This window comes from Carassius auratus, unplaced genomic scaffold (assembly GCF_003368295.1).
Source record: "Carassius auratus strain Wakin unplaced genomic scaffold, ASM336829v1 scaf_tig00013688, whole genome shotgun sequence".
Taxonomy (NCBI): Eukaryota; Metazoa; Chordata; class Actinopteri; order Cypriniformes; family Cyprinidae; genus Carassius; species Carassius auratus.
This window is the reverse complement of record NW_020524428.1, coordinates 171,911-195,000: the sequence shown is the minus strand read 5'-3', so window position 1 is coordinate 195,000 and position 23,090 is coordinate 171,911. Positions and strand designations below refer to the sequence as shown.

The following is a 23,090-nucleotide window of genomic DNA, read 5'->3' as shown; positions in this document are numbered from 1 at the left end:
AAGCACAGAGATTAAAAAGAACCAATGAAAATAAAAATGACAAGAAATAAACAAACAAAACTAAGACAAATAAAATGAAAAAACAAATGAATAGGACAAAAAAGAGGAAATAAATACAAAAGAAAAGAAAGTAAAACAAACAGAAATAAAAGAAAACAAACGGAAAAAATGAAAAGACAAACAAATAAAACAAACGAAAAGAAAGAAAAAGAACAAACAAAAAGAACAAAATGAAACTAAAAAAGAAAAAGGATAGGACAAACAAAATGAAATAAAAAATGAGAAAACAAACAAACTGAAAGAATAAAAACGACATGACACGAAAAAGGATAGGAAAAAAGAAAGAACCGACGAAAAGAAAAAACCTAACTAAAAAACAGAGAAAGGACCAACAAAAATAAAAAGAAAGAAAATGACAAACAAACCAATGAAAAGAGAGAACACATGAGGAAAAATTAAAAGAACAAACATGAAAGAAAAAAACAGATGCAAAAGACACTGAGAAACTGCAAAAGAATAAATAAATAAGCAAAAAACACGAATGAATGAAAGAAAGAATGATCAAACAAACGAATCAGGAGCGAAGCAGGAAAATGAATGAATGCCTGTGAAAGAACTAACAAAAGCACAAATGTACGATGAACTGAAGGAGTGTGACTCATGTGACTGACGTCTGTCCTGTTAGACTTACGCTCACCTGCGTGGCCATCTTGCCATAGTCGATCCAGCGCAGGGTCGCGAAGTTCGTGGACTCGGCGCAGTTGAAGCCGTGGTTGAATCCGGCGTGATATCCGTACGGAAACGTGATCATGAACTCGCCTTCCTCCTGCGTGATCTGACAAAGAAAGACGACAACCACAAAATCATCACAAATGCGCAAAATCTCATTTCACGTTATCTGCGCTGATTATGGTGTGGAACTTCGCAATTACACAAATTTTATTTCATGAAGTAAAATACATCGAACTGGGTGGATTAGATTTTTACACCGATGTTTTGGGAACTGAAAAATGTACAGCGTTTTATAACGAATAAATTGCTAAAATTTTATACACAAAAAAACAAGAAATAAGAGAACGAAAATACCGAATCATGGTGTAAATTTACATAAAAAAATATAGATTTTTGATTCTGATTGCAAAAAGATTTTTTGTGTGTCTTTTTGAATAACTTGAGTTTGAATGTCAGTATCTACACTTTATTGTAAATTCTGCTAATGTGGTAATAATCATGAAGCTCGTGGTTCATCTTCATGGGACAGACGCATGTGTCTCTGAAGGAGGAAGTGCTGAACGTTTAATTTTTTCCCAGCTATTGCTCCGTTTCCCCACACATTATTAATTTCACTGAGCTCTACAGTAATCTGTGTGAAGGCAGCACTGAACTGTACTTTGATGAAAGAGCCAATAACCACTGAATTAAGCTGCAAACGACACTTCAGAGGGAGAAAAAGCCATTGCGGGAAAATCAGCCGAGACTGAGAAACACGGCTTTGAGCGCTAATATCTGTAGCCATTAGCGGCTGACGGGAAAATAAATTTGCTGTGAGAAAACTTCAGCATCTTCTCTTGCTTTCTCCATCCATTCATCGTCTCCTTCAGACCTTGGGCTCCTCGGCTGACGGCGGCCAGAAGAAACGTTTAAAAGACATTTTCAGATGCTACGAGAGGGATTAAGATGGAGGCATGGATCATGGCGGAAAGTTAGCCAGCCTTAGCTAATGAATCTTTTTATTTCACTTTATTTTTTAGCTTTGCGATCTGTAAAGTTATGCTTCGAAAGAAAGTTAGATTCATTAATAGCGTTCTGAGACATTTTCGTAGAATTTGCCCCAGATTGTGTTCGTAAACTGAAAGGTACATTATTTTGAGTTGGGTAACTAGAAAAAGTACTGCTTTTTGTTGTTACAAAAAAAATATACAATATTATATGAGACGATAATAAAAAAAACATGAAAACATTGAATGAACAAAAAAAAAGTCAATGAATGAATGAGCATGAAAAACAAAATGACGTATAAAAAATGACTATAAAAATGTGAAGTGAAAGGAAAAAAGTAAACTAAAATAATAAAATTAATTTTGAAAAAAAAAATAAAAAAAATCAGGTTTTATGCTGTACACTGGCATTACCATAAAAAAATATGATTGCGAAAATTTTTTACATACAAAATATTTAATACAGAGCGAATAACTTGCAGAAATGTAAAAAGTATTACTCATTTTAAATAAAATAATTTTGCACTGATCTGAAAGAAAATGTATTAAATTAACTTAAGCTAATATTTAATAAAGCGATGAAGTCAAACTTTATGGTGCAAATTTGCATTACAATAAATAATAAATTGCGAAACTATTATACACAAAATATTTTATAAAACAAGTGAATTTTGCATAAATGTATATCCAAGTATTATTAATAATTAAATAATAATTAAAAACATTTTAACTTAATTGAAAGAAGTACAAAGTTGTTAACACTTTAGAATAGGTTACACTTGTTAACTATTAACGATGACTTTTCTCTCTATACATTCTTAATTTGCTGCTTATAAATAGTTAGTAAGATAGTTGTTAAGTTTAGGCATTGGGTAGGATTAGTGATGTAGAAAAAGGTAATGTAGAATAAGGCATTAATACATGCTTAATTAGCACTAATACATGGCTTATATTCTAATAGTATGCATGCAAAATGTTACTGAAAAGTTATCTATATTATTTTTTTTACTTAAAATAGAATGCATTTCTAATTTAGAAAAAAGTCACGTATTATGGTATAAATTTGAATTACAAAAAAAACTGCATTTGAATTGAGCAACTGCACTTATTTAAAAATAAAAGAATTAATAACATTTACAATAAAAAAAATATATATATATATATAAAACTGAACTTACAATAATACATTTACTTTTTATTCATTATTATAAATTTACTTTTGCTTTTAATAATTTGAAACCGATTTTATTACCAAAATGAGCCCTATTACAGAGTCTGACAGGCTTTTTAACAATAAAAAGTACATTTTGAGTTCATGGTGACGTTACCGTAAAGCATTTAAAAGAAAACCATGGTACAGCATCCAGAAAACATTGGTATTAAGTCTGGTATTATGTATCGTAACAGTATTAACTGTCACCATAATGGTGGAGCAGATGAATCTTAATGAATTTCTCCTCACACTCGCGAAGACTGCTTGGTAGCAAGAGTTTGAGCTGATGCTCTAATAACGTCCCCAGACACACGAAGAGAGTCAGACAGACAGGAAACTTGCTGAGATCAACACTTCATCTCCCTTTCGGTTTCATCTCACTCTCTCTGACTCAAAAGTGACGATAGCATCCATCGTATGGAGGAGTGAAAATCAGGATTGCAGCAGTTGAGCGGAACGTATAGCGGCGCTGAACTTTATCTAGCCTCATTACAGAGATTTATTCCCATTTTAATCTCACTGTGAGGGTCTCGGGCTCCTGAAAATGGGAATTATCCATGAAAAAAAAAAAAAAAAGGAGTAATTTGCACGGATGGAAGCAGGCGACGGAGTAAATTGAAATGTAATCCACGGCCCGTATAAATCACGTATAAATATAAATCACGATTGTTGTGTAAATACACATAGAAAGATGTGTAAGGGGTCACAGCACTTTAGTTTACTAACCTCTTCATCTTTGTACACAAAGCTAAATGCTAATGCTACAATTTCTGACCACAGGACATTAGTGCTACATCTTGCATTAGCATTAGCATGAAAAAAACACATTCAGAGATTCCTAATACTTCCCAAAAAGCAACCAAGCTTAGCGAGCTAACAGAGGTTTGATCTTTAACAAAAACAAAAATCTGCGCATGAAAAATTTGTTAGCAAGGCTGTTAGCAAGACTAACGTGCACAACACACACCTTACTTTTATTAAAGAAATAAATAAATAAACGCTCACAAAAGAGCAAATCGTGTGTGTACTACTAACGTTTGTGTAAACTGTTCGTTAAACCATTCTGATGAAAATAGTCGCAACAAATTTCTGCAATAAGCCAATAACAGAAGCTTATAGGCTTTATCAACTTTATTTACTGGTGTATTAATGAAACAAGTAGAACATTAAAAACATTTCTTATTAAAATTGTTGCAACAACTTTCAACAAAATTAAATTTGCTTGTGTTTCTATAAAAAAATGTTTGAAGCTAATTAAGACAAGCAGACCGTTTGAGTAAAATGTTCGTAAAAAATTATTTAAACGTTTTAATTCTTTAATTAATTAAATTCTTTAATTGTTTCAACACATTTGCTTGTGCTTTTTAATTACTAAAACATCAGAAGCTAATAAAATAAACCATAGTATCTTTTACTGGTATACTAATGAAACAAGCAAAATGTTTTGTCAAATTTTCCTAATTTTTTTTATTTTTTATTGTTGTATTGTATTCATTTTACACACGCACTGTTACTGAAATTAAACATCTAAAGGATGGCAGACGTAAGAATGGTTTTCCGAATAATTTACAGAGAAATTCAAAAAAAATTGCTTCATTAGCTTCTTTCACTGGCGTATTAATGAAACAGGAACAGAACTGAGTTACAAATAGTTTGCGAAACCATTATTGAATTAAAAATTGCAGCATTCAATTCAATTAAATAGTAATACACTGTTCATTGGTAAATTTATTTAGTTGTTAATATTATAAAAAAATGTATTGTATTATGCAAATTCTAACAAAGCGAATTACAATAAATAAATAAGCTTTATTTGCTTTTACTGATGCAATGGCAGAACGAAGTTATAAGTTGTTCGTAAAAAGTTGGTTGTAAGCTCATTCAGTTTGACGGATTAGCACTGGTGCTACAGCATTAGATACAAAACTAGCGAGAGAAATTAAAATTAAAAAGTTTGATAATTTGCACACACACACACACAAAACGTATTTCATTAAAAACTAACATTTAAAACAAGTTGTTAAAATCCAATAGAGTGAATTTATGCAAATTATTCACAAAAACCATGCATAAATTAATTTTAAGATTTCAAGAACAATTTAGAAAGGAATTTAATTTGATATAAACTGCGCTATATTTAGATCATTAGATAATCAAACTGTAAGAAATGAAGATGGCATGATGTATCCACAGGAAAAAAATAAATATTGATATATAAACTTGCTTTTGTAAAAAAGTTTACAAAACTATGAGAAACTATGAATAATTTGAAATTAATTTATTTATTATCTCAAAGTTGGTAGTTCAATAAATCGAAGATTTTTTTTATCAACGCAAATGTTAATCATATAGTTTCACAATTAAAATTAAATCAAATAGCGTAAAAATCTTTAATTTGTTGCATGTTATTATGTGATAACCGCCGTCGGTGTGTGAATGGGTGAATGTGAGGCAAATTGTAAAGCGCTTTGGATGGCCATGTGGTCTGTTGAAAGCGCTATATAAATGCAGTCCATTTACCATTTACCATTCATAAAATGTAAATTCAATTAATATAACAAATTGTAAATTTAAATAATATAGTTTTATTATTTATTACATCAGTATTTTTAATTTAAAAATAATAAATATAAAATAAATTATTACAATTAAAGTTTTTCGTTGAGTTTTTTATTATTTAATTTTATAATTTTATATTATTACTGCCTCATTTTAATGAATTTAATATTTCTTAGTTTTTTTTTACACAAATGATAACATCATAACACGAAAAAAATACGTCACATTATAAAGTGACAATCTGCACAATACAATTATAAATATTACAATAATTCTTAAAACAACAATAAATCGTAAATAAGTAAACTACATACATATACGTTTGTTATTATTATTAGTTTTATTACTTTTAGTATTAATACTATTACTAATAATAAAAATAATAAATAAAATGAACATTTTGATTTATAGTTTAATTATTATTACACTTTTAATGTTTTTATAGTATATTGCAAATGGTTTAAACATTTCCACTATTTGATTTTGTGAACCGCTGTGATTAACATTTGCATTGATAAAATCATTGACAATTTATTCCACTTATCTCCAGCTATATCATATGAATCAACATTTGTGCTGTGTCAGTGACAGGAAGTGATGTAATAGATGAATAACTCACTCTGTCAAAGGGGATGCTGTATTTCTTCAGGATCGATGGAGAAATGAGGGTCATCTTGTGACGGAGAAACGCGTCGCAGCCCTGAGAACTTCCTGGAAAAAAGCCTGCAGAAAACCACAAACAGCGAAGAGAGAGAAAAATGCCAACAGATGAAACGCTGAAATAAACAGACTCATGATATTAAGAGATCAAACTGCGCGGGTGTAAATATTATAATAATATTTTTTATGTTACTATGTGATAACTGTAATATCATAATAATAATGATTATCATCTTTGTATTTATTTATTTAATTATTAAGATTATGAAGACTGCATGATATTTAATACAAATAATTTATTTTAATTTAATATAATTTTTTAGATTTTGAAAGTATTTTTTATTTATTCCAACTAAATGAGAATAGTATTATATACTGCAAATTTTTTTTATTAAATTTGTATTTTTTATTGTCAAAATGTGCAAAAACACCACATTTTTTGTTGTATTATTATTATTATTATTAATAATAATAGATTGCATGATGTTTCTTAATTTCACATAGATATTCATTTCATATAAATAAATAAATACATTATTTTTTTTAAATGCTACTAAATAAAAATAATAATATTATATACTGTTAAATCTCCATGCAATTTGTTTTATGACAACATTTGCAATAACACATTATAAATATATTCAATAAAATATATATTAAAGCATATTAGTATTATTGACTTTAAAAATAAAACCATACAAACATCTACTCATTCCATAAAAAACTATTCTTTTTAATTAATTCCAGTTATTACAAAATAATGAGAAGAAATTGTAATTTCTGTATGAACTTTGCTTCATATACTTGAAATAAGCATAATAATAATAATCCATTAGTGCTATCATTAATGCTATTATTAATTATTTTGGTCATATCAATAAATTGTTGAAAAAGAATGATTAAACCCAATATTGCCGTCCTATAAAGTTTACAACATCATTAGCAACATGCTAATGCAAAACTACTGGGATCAACTTTAAATCAAGTTTCCTGCTCTGAATCATTCGTTTAGCATAAATGTTAGCGGTTAGCATGGCGCCAGTCTACAGCAAGGTTTCAGCATAAAGTCGATGTAAAGCTAATCCAGTAAAGCATCTGTGGAGACTCGATAAAGCAAGAGTCAGTGACGAGCGAGGGATGATTACGAGCGTAACGTGTAATCACCGGTTTTGAGGTTATGGGTAAAAGCTTGCGCGCGTCAGACGGCCGCGGGTCACTACATCAGCCTCGCACTGAATCACGCTGAAAGCCTTTAATTATTATAATCGTCTCTTCATTTCTGCCCACAGAATACAATAAGGGGCATAACGACACAGAGAAAATGTTTGATAACCGCCACAAGAGTGCAAACACGCATGATTCATCCGTGGCGTCTATCATTAGCGCTAACACGATTAAATGGCTTTTCCGGCTTAAATAGAGAAGATTTAGGGTAATTTTCACTTAGCAGAGAACTTTTGCCATTGTAACTTTGACAGTGCATTCACCCATCTACCATTTCCTTTGGGTTTAGCATGCTACTGTTTCCAAGATCTCGCTAAAACAAGTGAAGTTTCACATCCCTTCGATCAATGCAGCGGCTGTCTTTCTGTATTTGCACGCAAAAGCTGAACCATTTCACACACAAAATATATAATGTAAAAAATAGTTTTAACATTTAAAAATAGTAATAAAATTATAAATGATAATCAAATAATAATAAATAGTATTTAAATGTATAAAATGTAAAAATATTGAAATAAAATGAAATGTAAAAAAATATTTAGCAAATAAGTATCGATAAATAATGAAATTTTACAAATCACATTTTATATGTACAAAAAAAACAAAAACAAATGAAATGTTCAAAAGATAAATATATTATGTCTACAAAAAAGTATGCATTTATAAAATTATACTTCAATTTAATAGAAATTATTATAAAAAACACAATATATTTTTTTTTCTTAAATATAAACCCTACATTCAGTATATTCAATACATATAACAAGATAAATATAAATAAAATGAGTATTACATGTTAAAAGAAGACATTTAATTTGTATTTTAATAAATAAAATGAATATTATATAAATTATCTTGGGTTTATATCTATAAAGAACAGTTGAAAATTAAAAATGACAAAAAGAAAACACTACATAAATTAATTAAGTTAAGAATATTTATAAAATGTAATGTTGAAATATTTATTATAAAACTGTAAATAGATATATTAAAAAAAATATATAAAATGTAACACTTAAACTTGCATTTATATCTATAAAGCACAGAGTAAATTTTATTTAATAATAATAAATAACATTCTAATCAATGGGTGAAAAACAAAAAAATAAAACACCAAATGGAGTAATGGTGTGAAAGCGCTGCTGGTGTTTACAGACGTGTTCTCTGTGTGACATCTCTCAGTGAAAACCCTGCATCATGTCGAGTGTTTGAAGCGCGGTGTTTGTGGGACAGCAGCACATGTGCGTGGGCTATACTAGTGTTTTGAAGTACAGCAGCCTCAGATCTCAGAGAGATGCACAAACATCTTCACATCAATCCACACAACCACAGGCAGACGCCAGGGCTTTCCTAGACAGCGGCGTGAAGATTCGGGAGGTGGGAAGGGGATTTTCTGCCAGCACCTCATTCAGGATTACGCCGATGTTTCGTCTGTGTAATTTGGGGCAGGAAAAGACCAGCGAAAAAGGATTTTCCCCGTTTCAAGCATCCGATAATGAACTTCTGCCATTATTTACTCTACTTCAAACCTGTATGGCTTTCTACCTTCAGTAAATAACAAACTAAGAAATTTTGCTGATTATTACTTACACTAATTTATTGTTCGACTTCAAAAGAAGTGAAACATAACATTAGCTCAAATGTTTCATGTATACTTAAATTATGTAAATATTTATAAAAATACAAATATATTCATCAAAATAGATAAATCTAATACAACACACACACACATATACACACAGAATAGAAGAGTTAACGATAACAACCATTGATGTTAATGGTAAACGGTAGATGATGTTAAAAAAATACATTTACAAAGTTTTATAAAAATGTTTTATATTTTTTTATCTCTAAATGTTTTATATAAATAGAAATAAATTAGTACATTATATTATTATATAATATTGTGATATACCAAATGTTTGTTCATTTTATCTTATTATTGTATTAATACATTTAATAGCATAATAGTATATAGTATAATTTTATAGACATACATACTGTACATATATACACACACATGTATATAATATATATTTATTTCATTTGTATATATTATTACATGTATTATCTTAGTTTTACTATATATTTTTCCAAACATTTAAATTGTATTCATTTTTTAGATGTATAGTGTGTGTGTGTATATATACATAAACTCTAAAAAAGTATGGAACAAAAAGTATTCAAGTTTCCAACATTAATTCTGTTTCTGCTCCTTTTCCTTTAAGACTTCTGTATGTAAATGGCCTCCGTTTTGATCACCTAACCTCCCAAGTTCCCCTTCTGCATGAAGACATGCTAACGAACAGATGTGAGGTCTTACCTTGCGCCAGCCGCTCCAACCTCTTGCCGTGCTCGGGAGGAATCGCATACCTGCGGTGAGGAGGAAAACACAGAGATCAATTAACGGGATCAATGAAAAAGACAAAAGGGAAAGACACTGGAGGGACGCGCAGCGAGACGCCTCTCTGTGAGAACCACTCACACAGAGAACATTTCACCCCTATTTCACCTTCACCAGTCACACGCTAGTTTAAAGACAAAGTACTCAAACGACAGCGAAACAAAACCTGGAAAATTACTGCGCGAGAGCCAATTTATTTCAGCTAATCGGCTCAAACACGCGCAATGCTAATACAGATTTGCTGTGCTGTTTCATTTGAAACGATTTTGGAGGAGAAGGAAATGGCACAATATCTTCTGTGCCACTAAAGGTTCAACTTGACGTTATTGTTGACATTGTCTGTATTAGCTTAATTATTTTCTCAAGTTTCCAGAGAACCGAAACCCTCCCCGAGGCCTAGAAACACGAATATAAATCCAATGCATCACCCTCCCCTGGGCTCCAGCTCCAAAAAAAAAAATGTAATAACGGCTTCAGGTGAGTTTTGAGCGGCGCCGCAGTGTCCTCTACTGGACGCAGGAGACAAAACAGGGATTTTATTGGGCGAGTGGCTCTTTCTAGTTAAACACAGACCAATTTCACAGCAGTGGTTCTCTCTACACAAGCGCAGGATCGTCTGAAATTCAACTGAATACCAAGTGGACGGATTAGACGTTTGTGTTTGTATGCAGCTGATGGGATGTACAAGAAGGGGCTTGTTTTATTTCACAATGCGTTGTGGCTTTTACTGAAAAGTTACAGGAGAGAAAAGTACAAGAATTAAAGCGGAAAACAAAGCGGGTGGGAACTGAAAGCACTTGACATGGCAATGCACTAACCAAATAGGAACAATAACAAGGTGGAAATTAGATCTAAGGAGATGGAAAGTCAGATGCAAACATATTCAGATAATTATGGAGTTGGGAGTAGCTCAAATTACTCACAGTTCGGTTCGTATCATTGTTTTAGAGACACCGTTTCCATACCGGAAAAGGTCTATACTGTTATAATCAAGCTACAAGCAACAGCACAAATAAATACAACCGAGCAAAGATACAAATAAAACAAACTGTGCTTTTCAGGTTTTTTGGGTAGGTATAACATTACATATTAAATGTAAAATAATATTGCATATTTGACTGCATGAAAGTTTAATCCTTATTAAAGTTACAAAATCTTTTCAATCAAGAGCAGTGAGTGATTTCCTTGTATTTTCCTTGTTTGATTAACAATTTGAAAGTGCTGTCTCTTTAAGACAATGTTTGGATCCAGTGCACTGATACTGTACTGTCTGCTGGGATACTCACCAAGACAAGCATGTTGACATAATTTTTGTATGAATTCATCCATTCAAGCACACGTCTTGAAAGAGAACTTAGTATTTTCACAGGTTTGGCGATTCAGATGAGCGCACAGGCAAATCTACTCATTCACGTCTTCTGGATATTTAATGTTTAAACTGACATTGAACACCAAATCTAAGCACCCAGGGACCTCGAGATTTTTAGTTTTTACTACTTAAAACCATTATACAGTGTCTTGTAACAGTCCAAGACATTACAAAGCAGTGAGATGCCAATAAATGGCCTCCACCCACAGCATATATGAATGCTAATCAATTCCCATGATGTTGTGCACTGTTGCATGTATTGAGAACTGTCTTGAACACCAAGGACACCGACTTCGGGAAATCAAACGGCTGGCCACAAGCACCCCAACTCCAAGGACACGAGCAGTAACAGATTCAATCTGGTGTTTGAGGTGCCACCACAGATCAATAACAGTTAAGATGGCTCGTTCTCTTTTCTTGCAGATAAAGCTGGATCTGATGGGCAGCTGTAATTAGGGTACGAATGTTTCCTGCCAACAGGAGTATCTTTACACCCCACTAACTCCAGACCAGATCAAGCGGACACTGACTCTATCTGGCAAATGAAAGTTGGCGAAGCTTTATTCGATCTGGGGAGGAAGGCAAATATTGACAAAAATCACACTGGGGGCACCAGAAATCAAGCTAAATCTGAGGGGCTTGGCTTTTTGTGACTGGAAACACCTACCTGAAGAAAGGCTACCAGCATCTTGAGGTTCCTCAGGCACCACCGGAGCAACGAAATGAACAAGAAGTGCCAACTAAACACCGTTTTTGATTTTGAGACAAGGGTACTTGGGTGCCTGGGCGTATGTAAGGGATGCATCCCATTTACCTAATGTATGGCTTATGAAACAACTCCGTACTTCACTTCCTAGATGCAAGATCTCTCCAGTGCTGAGGCTGCAACACAAAACCCCTACCTGCCAAACGTCACCAACGCAGTAGGCAGCGTTTAGCTATTATTTGTCTTTATCTTGAAAAGGACACGAACAAGAAAACATGCAATATGCGATTCCCTTGACCGCGGCACTCCCTTTCTCAGTGATTATTTCCGGCAGCATGTGCACCACTTTGGGCCACTCCGCAATCTTTAAGAATCTGACACTAGATCTCAGGAGGCTGTGAGAATTATGACTTTGATGGGAGGAGAGTTGGAGGCGAATGAAGTTAATTTCACAGTAGATGAACAGAGGGTTAGGCAAACAGCTACCACACACACTTTAACATACTGTAATTACCAGAAAAGTGAACCAGATTCAATTTCAAAAGCAGAAGGGGGTGTTTGAGTGGGGAGGACAAGCGCACGCATAGTTGCATTAAGCCGAGTTGAAGGGTGAGTAAATGTTCTCCTGTGCACGAGCCTAGTCTTTTTTTCCGCTATGCAGAAAGTTAACTTGAGATAAGGCCTATGGAGAACGGTGGAAAGAGAGAATGCTTAGCTAGAGACATCAAGAGCTAACACTTCAGAGAGATACGAGGACACAGAAGAAATGGAGACAGAAAGATACCCAAGAGAGCAAGCAAGACTTACGCAAGACCTCTTAAAGAATCAGAGTTTTGCACCCTTATCCATTTGGACACCTGTGCCTACCAGAGCTTGACCCAAAAACAATCTACGACCCTTTCAACAAGATTCAAGTCAATGCATTAAACTCTACAGAGACCAGTGTCGAGCACTAGCATTAAATCTTTCGAATGAGGCTTGATGTTACCTCTTGCATTTACATTTACTATTCAAAGTTTTATGGTTCCCACATCTTTTGATCAAGGAACTGAATGTTTTTCATTACAGAAACATTATTTTTTGCATGCAAACTCAGAGTTCTCGGTTGAAATTTGCAGCTATGCACAAAATAAAGAGGTCAATAACATTATTTTTAAAATGAGGGTACAAAGTGCTAACAAGCTTTAAAATTAAACAACTTTCCTTGCTGGAAAATTATGCAGTTGCATTTGTGTAACATTTACATTGACGGATTTAAGTACTTCTACTAAACTGATAAAAGTGATGTTTGATATAACGTTTGATATAAAACATCTTACCAGAGACTTTTTGGTACAAAAATAACTATTTTAAAACTCAGCATAATTAAAAATATATTAATACAAAATAATTCACTTAATAAATTGGACTTTTCAATCGTGGGAAACACTACCAATTAGTGGGAGCCCCGCTTCCTACTTTCTGAAGTATTTTGTGATGCAACCTATTATGCTTTTCGTCTCACACGTTTTGAAACCCCGACGGCATTAACTTAAATTCCTACCAGTTTTAAATTAATTTTTACAAGGCACAAAACATCATGAAATATCACTCTGTACGACAGCCCGAAATACTGACAGAACAGCTGTGTCTAATAAACGCGGTTTCTTTAAGACAACACAAACACAGGGTATCAAGGACTAGTGTGCAATATCCAAAACATACTTGCATCTTTCTCGAAAGAGGGAGAAAATGACAGGATACACTAGGGAGAAGATTCAACATGAGACCGAGGGAAGATAAAAAAAAAAAAAAAAAAAAGACGAAAAAAGTCTCACGTGGAAAAAGCACAGGAAAGACTCCCAACTGGAAAATTGTGTATTCTGAACTTCAAAATACAGTATTTAAGCCTCCCTCTGCAAAACCGAGAGGAAAAGTCAAGTTAAACTTTAGGAAAAGAAACCAACAGAATTCCAAATCATTTCAACAGCATTTGGAATTGGATCAAGGAATGTTAAGCTTGGTTTTAACATCTTTTAGTCCACAGTTGACACATCTTGTCAAAACCTTGATTTCAATGTACATTTATCTTTCTATCGATTGAATGAAAACACAGCACATATACATCATCCCTGACGATCCTCTAGTGGATTTACTTCATAACCAACTGCTTCTGAAACGACGGCTCCATTATTAAGAGCCTGTGGTGCACTTAAATGCGGAAAGAGCGAGATACAGTGAGATAAAGCAGATAGCACATGATTCATCTCTTTCGATGACATCATCCCGAGCGTCTACAGCCAATGTGAATGACAACAGTGCCCCCAAGTTAAGATTCTTCATACTGCACCCATGACAAGTTAGTACTGTAAAATCAAGAATTAAATCTAGTTGAGACACTAAATGTCAATAAAACTGATGGGCACCATTTGGCCATAAATCAAATCACTTTTTGGTTAAACACTCCCAAAATGACCAAATCTGGTCATACTACATCTAGTGTGTGTGTGTGTGTTAAAAAAAATGGCCAACAAACTTTGAATCTTTAGAATTCAACTAAATGCACATATAAAACCTATATAAAATTATAACTATGCACATATTTATTTGATGCATAAGAAATTAAAACAAATGCAACAATTGTGACGATGATGACTAGTTTTAAACTCCAAGTAATGCACAATTATTTATAAAACCTCCAGATATTTAAATATTTTAACAAAATATTAATGTTTTCAACAGCATTTGTGGCAAAATAATATTTTCCACACACAAAAAATTCTAAAATATATTTAAAAATTTTAACTCTACACAAAAAGTACTGATTGCACATGAAAACAAAACAAATACAACAAACTTGTGTGATGACTTGTTTTTAACAGTAAGTAGTGCAAAATGATTTATAAACCCTCCAGATAAGGAAATATTTTACAGTATTTGTGCCATATTATTGTTTAACACAAACAATTTGATTACTAAAACACTTTTTTTATTATATCTATACACAAAAGTATTGAATGCAGAAGAAATCAAATATAACATAAAATATACTTAATTTCAACTATAAGTAATGAATAATTATTAGGCTATAAACCGTCCAGATATGGAAATATTTTAACAAAATATTAATGTGACATTTTCATCAACATCTGTGACATAATAGTGTTTACCACATAAAATACTGATTCCTAAAATATGTTAATTTAATTGACTTGCTATTATCTCGAGATAATGCTTATAAATGATCATATTAATATTTTTGCAACAGATTTCGTGGCATATATATATATATATAAAATTCAAATTGTTTCTTTTTTTGATTTTCAGAGTGCATTTTTATATAAAACATAAAAATCGATTTCTAGAATATATATAAAAATATATATAATTACAATTAAAATTATACTCAGATTTACCAAATCCACATAAAAAGAAAACGTCAATTCACTTTCTGGTGAAATACCAAAGTGACTAAATCTGATCACTCTTAAATCACTTAGTTCAAGTGTTAAAAATGTCCATCAAACTAAACGCACATATATAGTGAATATAGGACGCTCACCAGGACTTTGGTTGGCCGAAATGCAGGTAGTTGATGCTGTAGAGGTCCATGTCCTCTGTGTGCCAGGCGAAAGTGGTTTTCCACATGCCGAAGTACAGGTAGGGCGTGTTGACGCCCTCAATAACGATCCCACACTCCTGCTCCACCATGTCCAGAAGAGTGTTCAGATGGCTGATGTTCCACTCCGTGATGTCCTGATGAAGAGAAAACATCATAAACACGTGCATAGGAATAAAAAAATTACACTTGAAATAAAACAAACTTTAACTGAAATAATATATCTATAAAAGAAAACATTATATCACCATAGTAGTCTATTAAACACTAATCCCAGTAAGGGTGACTAACCGGGTCATAGAGGGACCCGCTGATGTCAGCGCCATAAATAGGCGACACAAATGTCAAGTTTTTCCAGTATTTTCTTTCCAGGTCATCGAAATCCTTGTGTGGAGGGGTGCAGTACCTGAGGTTGGCCAAGAAAACAAAGTTAAAGTATGATTTAAGCTTGAAGAACCAATGAAACACTTGCTGTAGTAAAAGCGCAAACTTGTCAAACTTAGTATTAAATTTACATTTAATCTACACTATCAGTCAAAAGTTTGAGCAGTAAGATTTATTTTCTCTTCAGCTCACCAAACCTGTTTAATTTGATAAAAAATACAGCAAAAGCAGTTATATTGTGAAATATTTTCCTGTTTAAAATAACCGCTTTCTATTTTAATACATTTTTAAATGTAATTGATGCAATGATTAATTTTCAGCATCATTACTTCATTATTACTTCAGTGTCACATCATCCTTCCGAAATCATTCTAATATAGTGATTTTCTGCTCAAGAAACATTTATTATTATTATTATTATTATTATTATAACTAATTTTTAAAACAGTTAAGTAAATTTTTTCAAGATTCTTTAATGAATAAAAAAGATCCAAATATCAGCATTTATCTCAAATAAAAAACGTTTGTAACATTATACACTCACCATTTAAAAACCTGAATTCAGAATAGTTATTTACTTCATGGGAAAGAAATTATACAAATTAATAGTTTTATTTAGCAAGGATACTTTAAATTGATCAAAAGTGATAAAACATTTTTTATAATGATACAAAAGATTTCTATTTCAGATAAAAGCTGTTCTTCTGAAATTTATATTCATCAAAAAAATCTTTAAATTAAAATCTGTTGTTTTCAACAATGATGATAACATAAATGTTTCTTGAACAGCAAATCAGCATAAAATAATGATTTCTGAAGGATTGTGTGACACTGAAGATTACAGTAATGATGCTGAAAATACAGCTTCGCATCACTGGAATAAATTACATTTTAAAATATATTCAAAAAGAAAGCAGCTATTTTTAATAGTCAATCAATCAATCAATCACCTTTATTTATATAGTGCTTTAAACAAAATACATTGCGCCAAAGCACTGAACAACATTCATTTGGAAAACAGTGTCTCAAAATAGTAAAATTATTTCACAATTTTACTGCTTTTGCTGTATTTTGGATCAAATAAATGCTGGTTTGGTCTGCAGAAGAGATCTATTTTAAAAACAAACAAAATTGGGTACTTCACCATTCAGTCACTTTTTTAAAAAAAAATAACAAAAACAACATTTAGTCACATTAAAGACATAAATATGCAGATAAAACAGGTCAACTTTATAAAGAAACCACATTGTAGACATTATAAAAATTGGATTTGATCAAACAAAGCGTACTTTTTACTATTGGCCAGTTTGCGATATTCTCCGACTGTCATGGACTTCTTCTGGATGTTGTATTGAGTGAAGAGTCCTGATTGGCCGGTCACCACTTGCATGATGGGAGCGGGAATGACCATCTCTTCAATGGTCTCATAGGAACTCCGCGGCTTCCACTCCTTCGGTGGAATAACCTGAGCGAGAAAATAACCGTTCAGTTAGATAATTGACAAGCATTTTTCATTGCATTTTTGTTCAAATGCTTAGAAAACAAAACTGACTTCTGATCTTAGCATTCAGAAGATATATAAAAAAATGCATTTATAGAATTGATTCAAGGTAAATATTAATCTATATAGATATATTACTGTATTTAATTTCTGTTTGTTCATAAAACATTAATGATTAATGAATTTATACAACTTGAAATTTTAAAAATGTATTATGATATGTAGAAATGAACATTAGCCAAGATAAGTTAATGCTGTAAAAGTCATAAGAGTTGGAATTTTATGTGCATTTCTTTATTTTAATTAGAGAAAGTCTAAAGAAAAAAAAAACAGATCTAAAGTTTTTAACATTTGAAAAAGTACTATTGTTGTTTAATGATATAACCCACATTTAACTTAATGAAAACAAATAAGAAAGCTGCTAAGTTTAGTGATTATTTTCATTTAGATCAATAAAAGACATAAAAGTATTATGTATTGTAATTTACTGTGAATTTGCTCATTTTAATGGTGATTAATGAGTTTGGAGAAAATAAGTCACATATAAAAATTATTATTTAACATTAAAACATTAATATTGATATAAAGCTAATACAAGTACACATAATTTAAAGCAAATGAGAAAACTTATATTTTGTGACTATTTTAATGTTAAGATTAATAAGTGCTGTACAAAAGTATGTATTGCAATTGTATGTAATTGTTAATTTAATAATGAGCCTGGACAAAATATGTTAGATAAAAATAAAAAACATTTAAAAAAGTAAATATTCTTCTATAAACACTATTTTTTTATGTTTTTACATATTTTTTTAATTTCCAACATCAATACATTAGGGTTAAATTTATATGGATGTACATATGAAAAAGTCAGGTCCTTAAATACAAAAATGTACAAAATATTATTTTTATTATATGTACACACATAAATCAAGGAAATTGATTTATTTTTATTGTTATTCATGATACCTACAAATGAATAAACTTTACTTTTAGATTTTAATGTAGTCCTTTTCGTGTAATTTAAATTTAACTTCAATCAAAATTCCATTTAATTTAAAATTTAAATGTAACTCGAACTTCCACACGATACCTTTGCCAGACCAGCTCGATGAGCTCCTTGGGTCTCGATGTAAGCGATGTACTTCCCAAAGTCCTTGAACTCCTCCATGGTGGGTCTAAAAGTCATGATCTTGTAGGAGTTGGCCGCTGGAGGGGGGCCCGGGGCCGGTTCTGGGGCCGGTGCCTCTGGTGTGAGTTCTGGTGCTGATGGCTCTAGCTTTATTTCTGGGTTCAGGGTCGGTTCTTCAGACGGTTCTAGGGTCGGATCTGAAAGCAGTTCCTGGGAAGGCTGTGGGTTTGAGTCCAGGGTGGGTTGGACAGGTGACCCGTGAACGGCGTCTGCTTGTGGAGTGACATCTGGAGACGGTTCTGGCTCTGGGTTCGGGTCTGGAGGTAAAGAGGGGTCCATGATTGCAGGTCAGCTAAAGCTGTGGACGCAAATACAAAAACACCACCAATTAATAAACACACCACTATTACAAATAATTACAACCATTAAGAGGAAAATCTGAGGGGAAATAAAAATGCTGATTACACATTTTGGAATAATTGTTTACTGTAAAATATTGATTTTCTAACTTGATCATATAGGCAGGTTTTAATTTATACTACCAGTCGGATTTTTTATGTTTTTCAAGAAGTCTCTTCTGCTCATCAAGCCTGCATTTATTTGATTAAAAATACAGGGAAAAAAATTTATATTGCGAAATACAGAATTATGATGATGTAAAATAACGTTATATTTCTGTGATGTGCAGCTGTATTTTCAGCATCATTACTGCAGTCATCAGTGTCACATAATCTTCAGAAATCATTCTGAAATGATGATTTATTATCAGTGTTGAAAATGTTGTGCTGCTTAATATATTACTGGAACCTGTGATGCTTTTTTCTGATTAATAAAAAGTTAAAAGTAAAAATAGAAATCTTTTCTAACAATCAAGTCTGGGGTCAGTGATTTTTTTTTATTTTTTATTTATTTGAAAATTAAAACTTCTGCGGCAAATTAGTGTTAAATTGATAAGAAGAGATATTTTGAATAAAAAAACGTTTCTTTTCTTTATTTTTGATCAAATAAATGCAGCCTTAATAAGAGACTTCTTTATTTATTTCAGGTCCTTAAAGACAGAAACACAAACATTTAAAAATTAAGCCTGAGATGAACTAAGTAAACAAAACAAACTTATTATTATTATTATTAACAAGTATGAAACTAACCTTTATTTTATCAAATCAAATTCACTCATCATACATTATAGTTGGTAATTTACAAATAACTTTAAACATTTTATTTTATTACAAATATTTTAGGTTTCAATTTATATGATTTAAATAAGTTTATTTATGTCAAGTTCTTACAGACAGAAATACAAATTTCTGAAAAGAAGCCTGAAAGGTTAAAAACGAATTACAAATTTAAAACTAGTATGTGTAAATTTTTTCTTTAGTTCAGTCAATTATAAATGATAGTTGGTCATTGATGTTCCTATTTTAAATATATTAATATTTCAAGATACAATTTATATCAGTTATTTGAGAAAGTGTATTTATTTCAGGTCCTCAAAGACAGAAATTCAAAAATAGTGTTGCAAAAGATTAATTGCGATTAAATCGCTTCCAAAATACGTTTTTGTTTGCATGATATATGTTTGTGTACTGTGTATTAGAGGTCGACCGATGTATCGGTTTTGCCGATTAATCGGCAGTTCGGCACCAATAGTTTATTGCTGGAACAATTGGTTATCTGCAAAAATCCATGCCGGAAAACTATTTTTGCAGATAACCGATTGTTCCAGCAATCAATTATCGGTGTCAATTAATCGGCAAAACCGATACATTGGTCGACCTCTACTTTTATTATTACTACTACTACTATTAGTATGGTTAAGTACTGTTTTTTCTTTTTTTGTAAATAAAGCACTATTTTAGTTTTTGTTCAGTATCCAGTTTAAAAATTATCGGTTATTTAATCGGTATCGGCCAGTGTGGTCCAAATTAGCTATTAGTATCGGCAAAAATTAAATATCGGTCGACCTCTACTGTATATATTTATTATGTATAGCATTAGTTGCAACCCAACATATGAAAGTATAAATACATTTATTTATGTCAAGTTCTTACAAACAGAAATACAAATACCAGAAAAGATATTACAATTTTAATTACAAATGTAAAACTAATCTCTGCTAATTTTTTCTTCAGTTCAGTCAATTATAAATGATAGTTGGTCGTTGATGAACATTAGCTTGTCTATGACTATAAAGTTTGTGTTTTATATTAATGTTTTAAGATCAAATAATGTGCACTGGGGTGAATTAGAATGTTTAAACAAATGGAACGATTATCTCAAAGCACATTTTTAAACAAAGATTCTATTTTAAAGCACTACAAATTTAAAATGAATATTACAGATATGAAGAGGGGTATAAATACATTTTATAAACAATGAAGTTGAAAACCATGCTAAAATAATAAAATGGCTCACTAAATTCAAACTAAACTGAAAATATCTGAAATACATAATTGTTAACTAGCTATCAAAGAGTCTGGCAGCCATGATGTTTTGCATGTTATTTCCTTATGCAAAAAACACGTCATGAAGGAGCGCAGATTTAAATTAAGTGACTCAAGGTATTATTATTTAAACGGCATGGAAAAACAAAGAAAAGGGACTATTAATAAGTGATTATATCACCAAAAACAGCCAGAAATCAAATACAAACAAGCAGTATATTCGTTTTCCCCTCTTCCTGTCACTTCTTGGAAACAGAAGTTGTACAAACCAAGCAGAAGTGCAAAAAAAACTGATTTCATGCTATGTCTGACAATGAAAACATTAAATCACCATGTAATGTTGAATTATATTTTAATAACTACACAATAACCTGTTCTGTACCTTAAAAGATTTAGCATTCATGAACAAAATAATCAATAACTACTTGAAAATTCATCCCAGCTCTCACACAAACCAAGCAGACAGGCATTTTGGATAATCCTTTATAAGGAAAAAATAAGTACATAAAAAAAATCCATAGCTACATGTTAAATGCATAATTTATATTTCATTTGATTAGATATTAAAATATGTGTCAACGTCAATATGCAAGAATGCAATAAATAATCAGCAACTGTACGCAAAATTCATCTCAAGTATGTCTTCATAGCTTAAAACTTTGTAGTTTGTTGAATATTAACACTATGCTTGATGCTTAACCATAAAGAGCATTCATGCATCAAAGAAATAACCAATCGATGCAAAATGCATGTCAAACTCCTGGTGATCAGCTCAAGTTCAAACAGCATGAGAGATGGAGGTTTAAATGGCCTCTTTGTTTATGTATATGCAGCCTACAGCAGAATGCATCATGGCTACTAAAGCGAAATGCATGAAAAATCACAAGCGAAACTATTGAAGCAATGCATATACATCGCACACGGTGACTTTTGCATCGAATGCACGCCTGTATTCACATGCAAATGCTTTAGTGTGCTAATATTTCTCACAAGAAGCGTATCAGCTGCTGATTTGACAAGCATATCAACACAGCTGCTCTCGAACATCCAAAATAACGATAAAATCCCTTCCAGTGTCCGCGAACTCGACCCTAAAGCGCTATATAGATCGTATACATCGCCTTACCTCCTGCTCTGGTTCGTTTTTTGCTCCTTTTTCGTTGTTTTCTTCAAGATTCTGTCCTTTTTTGGGGGGGATTCCTAAGGCTCGTTAGTGTTACGGCAGCGCTGGGCCACGTCTCCGCCCACTGCAGCGAGACGTGTACAGTGATTGGCTGGATCGTACCAAAGCGTAACCTCCCATTGGCTGGCGCGTTCGATTGACAGCTCAACCGTCCTTTCGCGTTAAGTTTGTGCATTATACGATCACGGAAATCACGTAATAGTAGTGTTTTTTTCCGGTATGACATACTTGATTCTACGTCAGCGTTTGATGGAATATGCCATATATGGTTTATATCCCAGATTCTTCCCGTTTTAAGCATGTTTTCAGCTAAATACGTTACAGATATAAGAAAAGCTTCAATTTAAACGACGTGGAAATATGTTCGATGAACACATACACAAAAAATAGCAGACCATCTAACCATCTTTTTATACATCTGTTTTTCTTTCAGAATTAAATTTAGCTTTGAAAACGTCTATGTGGTTTAAGAGATATAATGGTTTTATAAAAAGGCCTTCGGGGTTATCAAATTTAATCGCAGCTTTAGAATAACTTATCAAATCTTTGCTATGAGTAAAACTTAACTCACTTAAATCTTGAAAAACATTGAGAGGTACCCTCCTCATTCTGTGTTTATAGAAGTTATATTTCTAAATAAAAAACGGTCGATTATTTTGCTTAATTGTGCCAAAATAGTATTTCTATTAATTATAACGATCACAGTGCGCTATTCTTTAGACTCGCCCCTCCAAGCCCCGCCCCTTCACGTTGTATTTCCACAGTATAAAAGGTAAGGTCGTACTCATTTGAAAAATGAATCCACAAATTTCTCTTCAACAGCAGCTACACCATAAAACTTAGGCAAACCCGAAAGTTCAATTCGAAAGAAGGTTGCGCATTTTTTTTTTTCTGAACCATTATAATGTCTATAGCAGCTAACCTGCTGGCTTTTTATTCCAAAATAAGGTGGATATACGCATAGAGCATTTTACAAGTAAGAAAGGACACACAGG

The 23,090-nt window shown here is 32.1% G+C and overlaps 1 protein-coding gene across 5 annotated transcripts in view; it reads right to left on the bottom strand.

Annotated features, from left to right (window-relative positions):
- LOC113074103 (lysine-specific demethylase 4B-like) overlaps positions 1-22,152 on the bottom strand; it is a 47,916-nt gene extending 25,764 nt beyond the window's left edge. For 3 of the 5 annotated variants that reach the window (XM_026246828.1, XM_026246826.1, XM_026246829.1), the window contains exons 1-8: positions 22,039-22,152; positions 18,430-18,826; positions 17,125-17,300; positions 15,743-15,857; positions 15,395-15,588; positions 9,698-9,747; positions 6,110-6,213; positions 692-835 (exon numbers count right to left, since the gene is read on the bottom strand). In XM_026246828.1, the coding sequence (XP_026102613.1) occupies positions 692-835; positions 6,110-6,213; positions 9,698-9,747; positions 15,395-15,588; positions 15,743-15,857; positions 17,125-17,300; positions 18,430-18,807 (1,161 nt within the window). In that variant the 5' untranslated portion in view covers positions 18,808-18,826; positions 22,039-22,152. Of the gene's footprint in view, positions 1-691; positions 836-6,109; positions 6,214-9,697; positions 9,748-15,394; positions 15,589-15,742; positions 15,858-17,124; positions 17,301-18,429; positions 18,827-22,038 lie in introns of those variants that run through there. The other 2 variants (XM_026246830.1, XM_026246827.1) reach the window with 2 other exon arrangements.
- Positions 22,153-23,090: the final 938 nt, after the last annotated feature.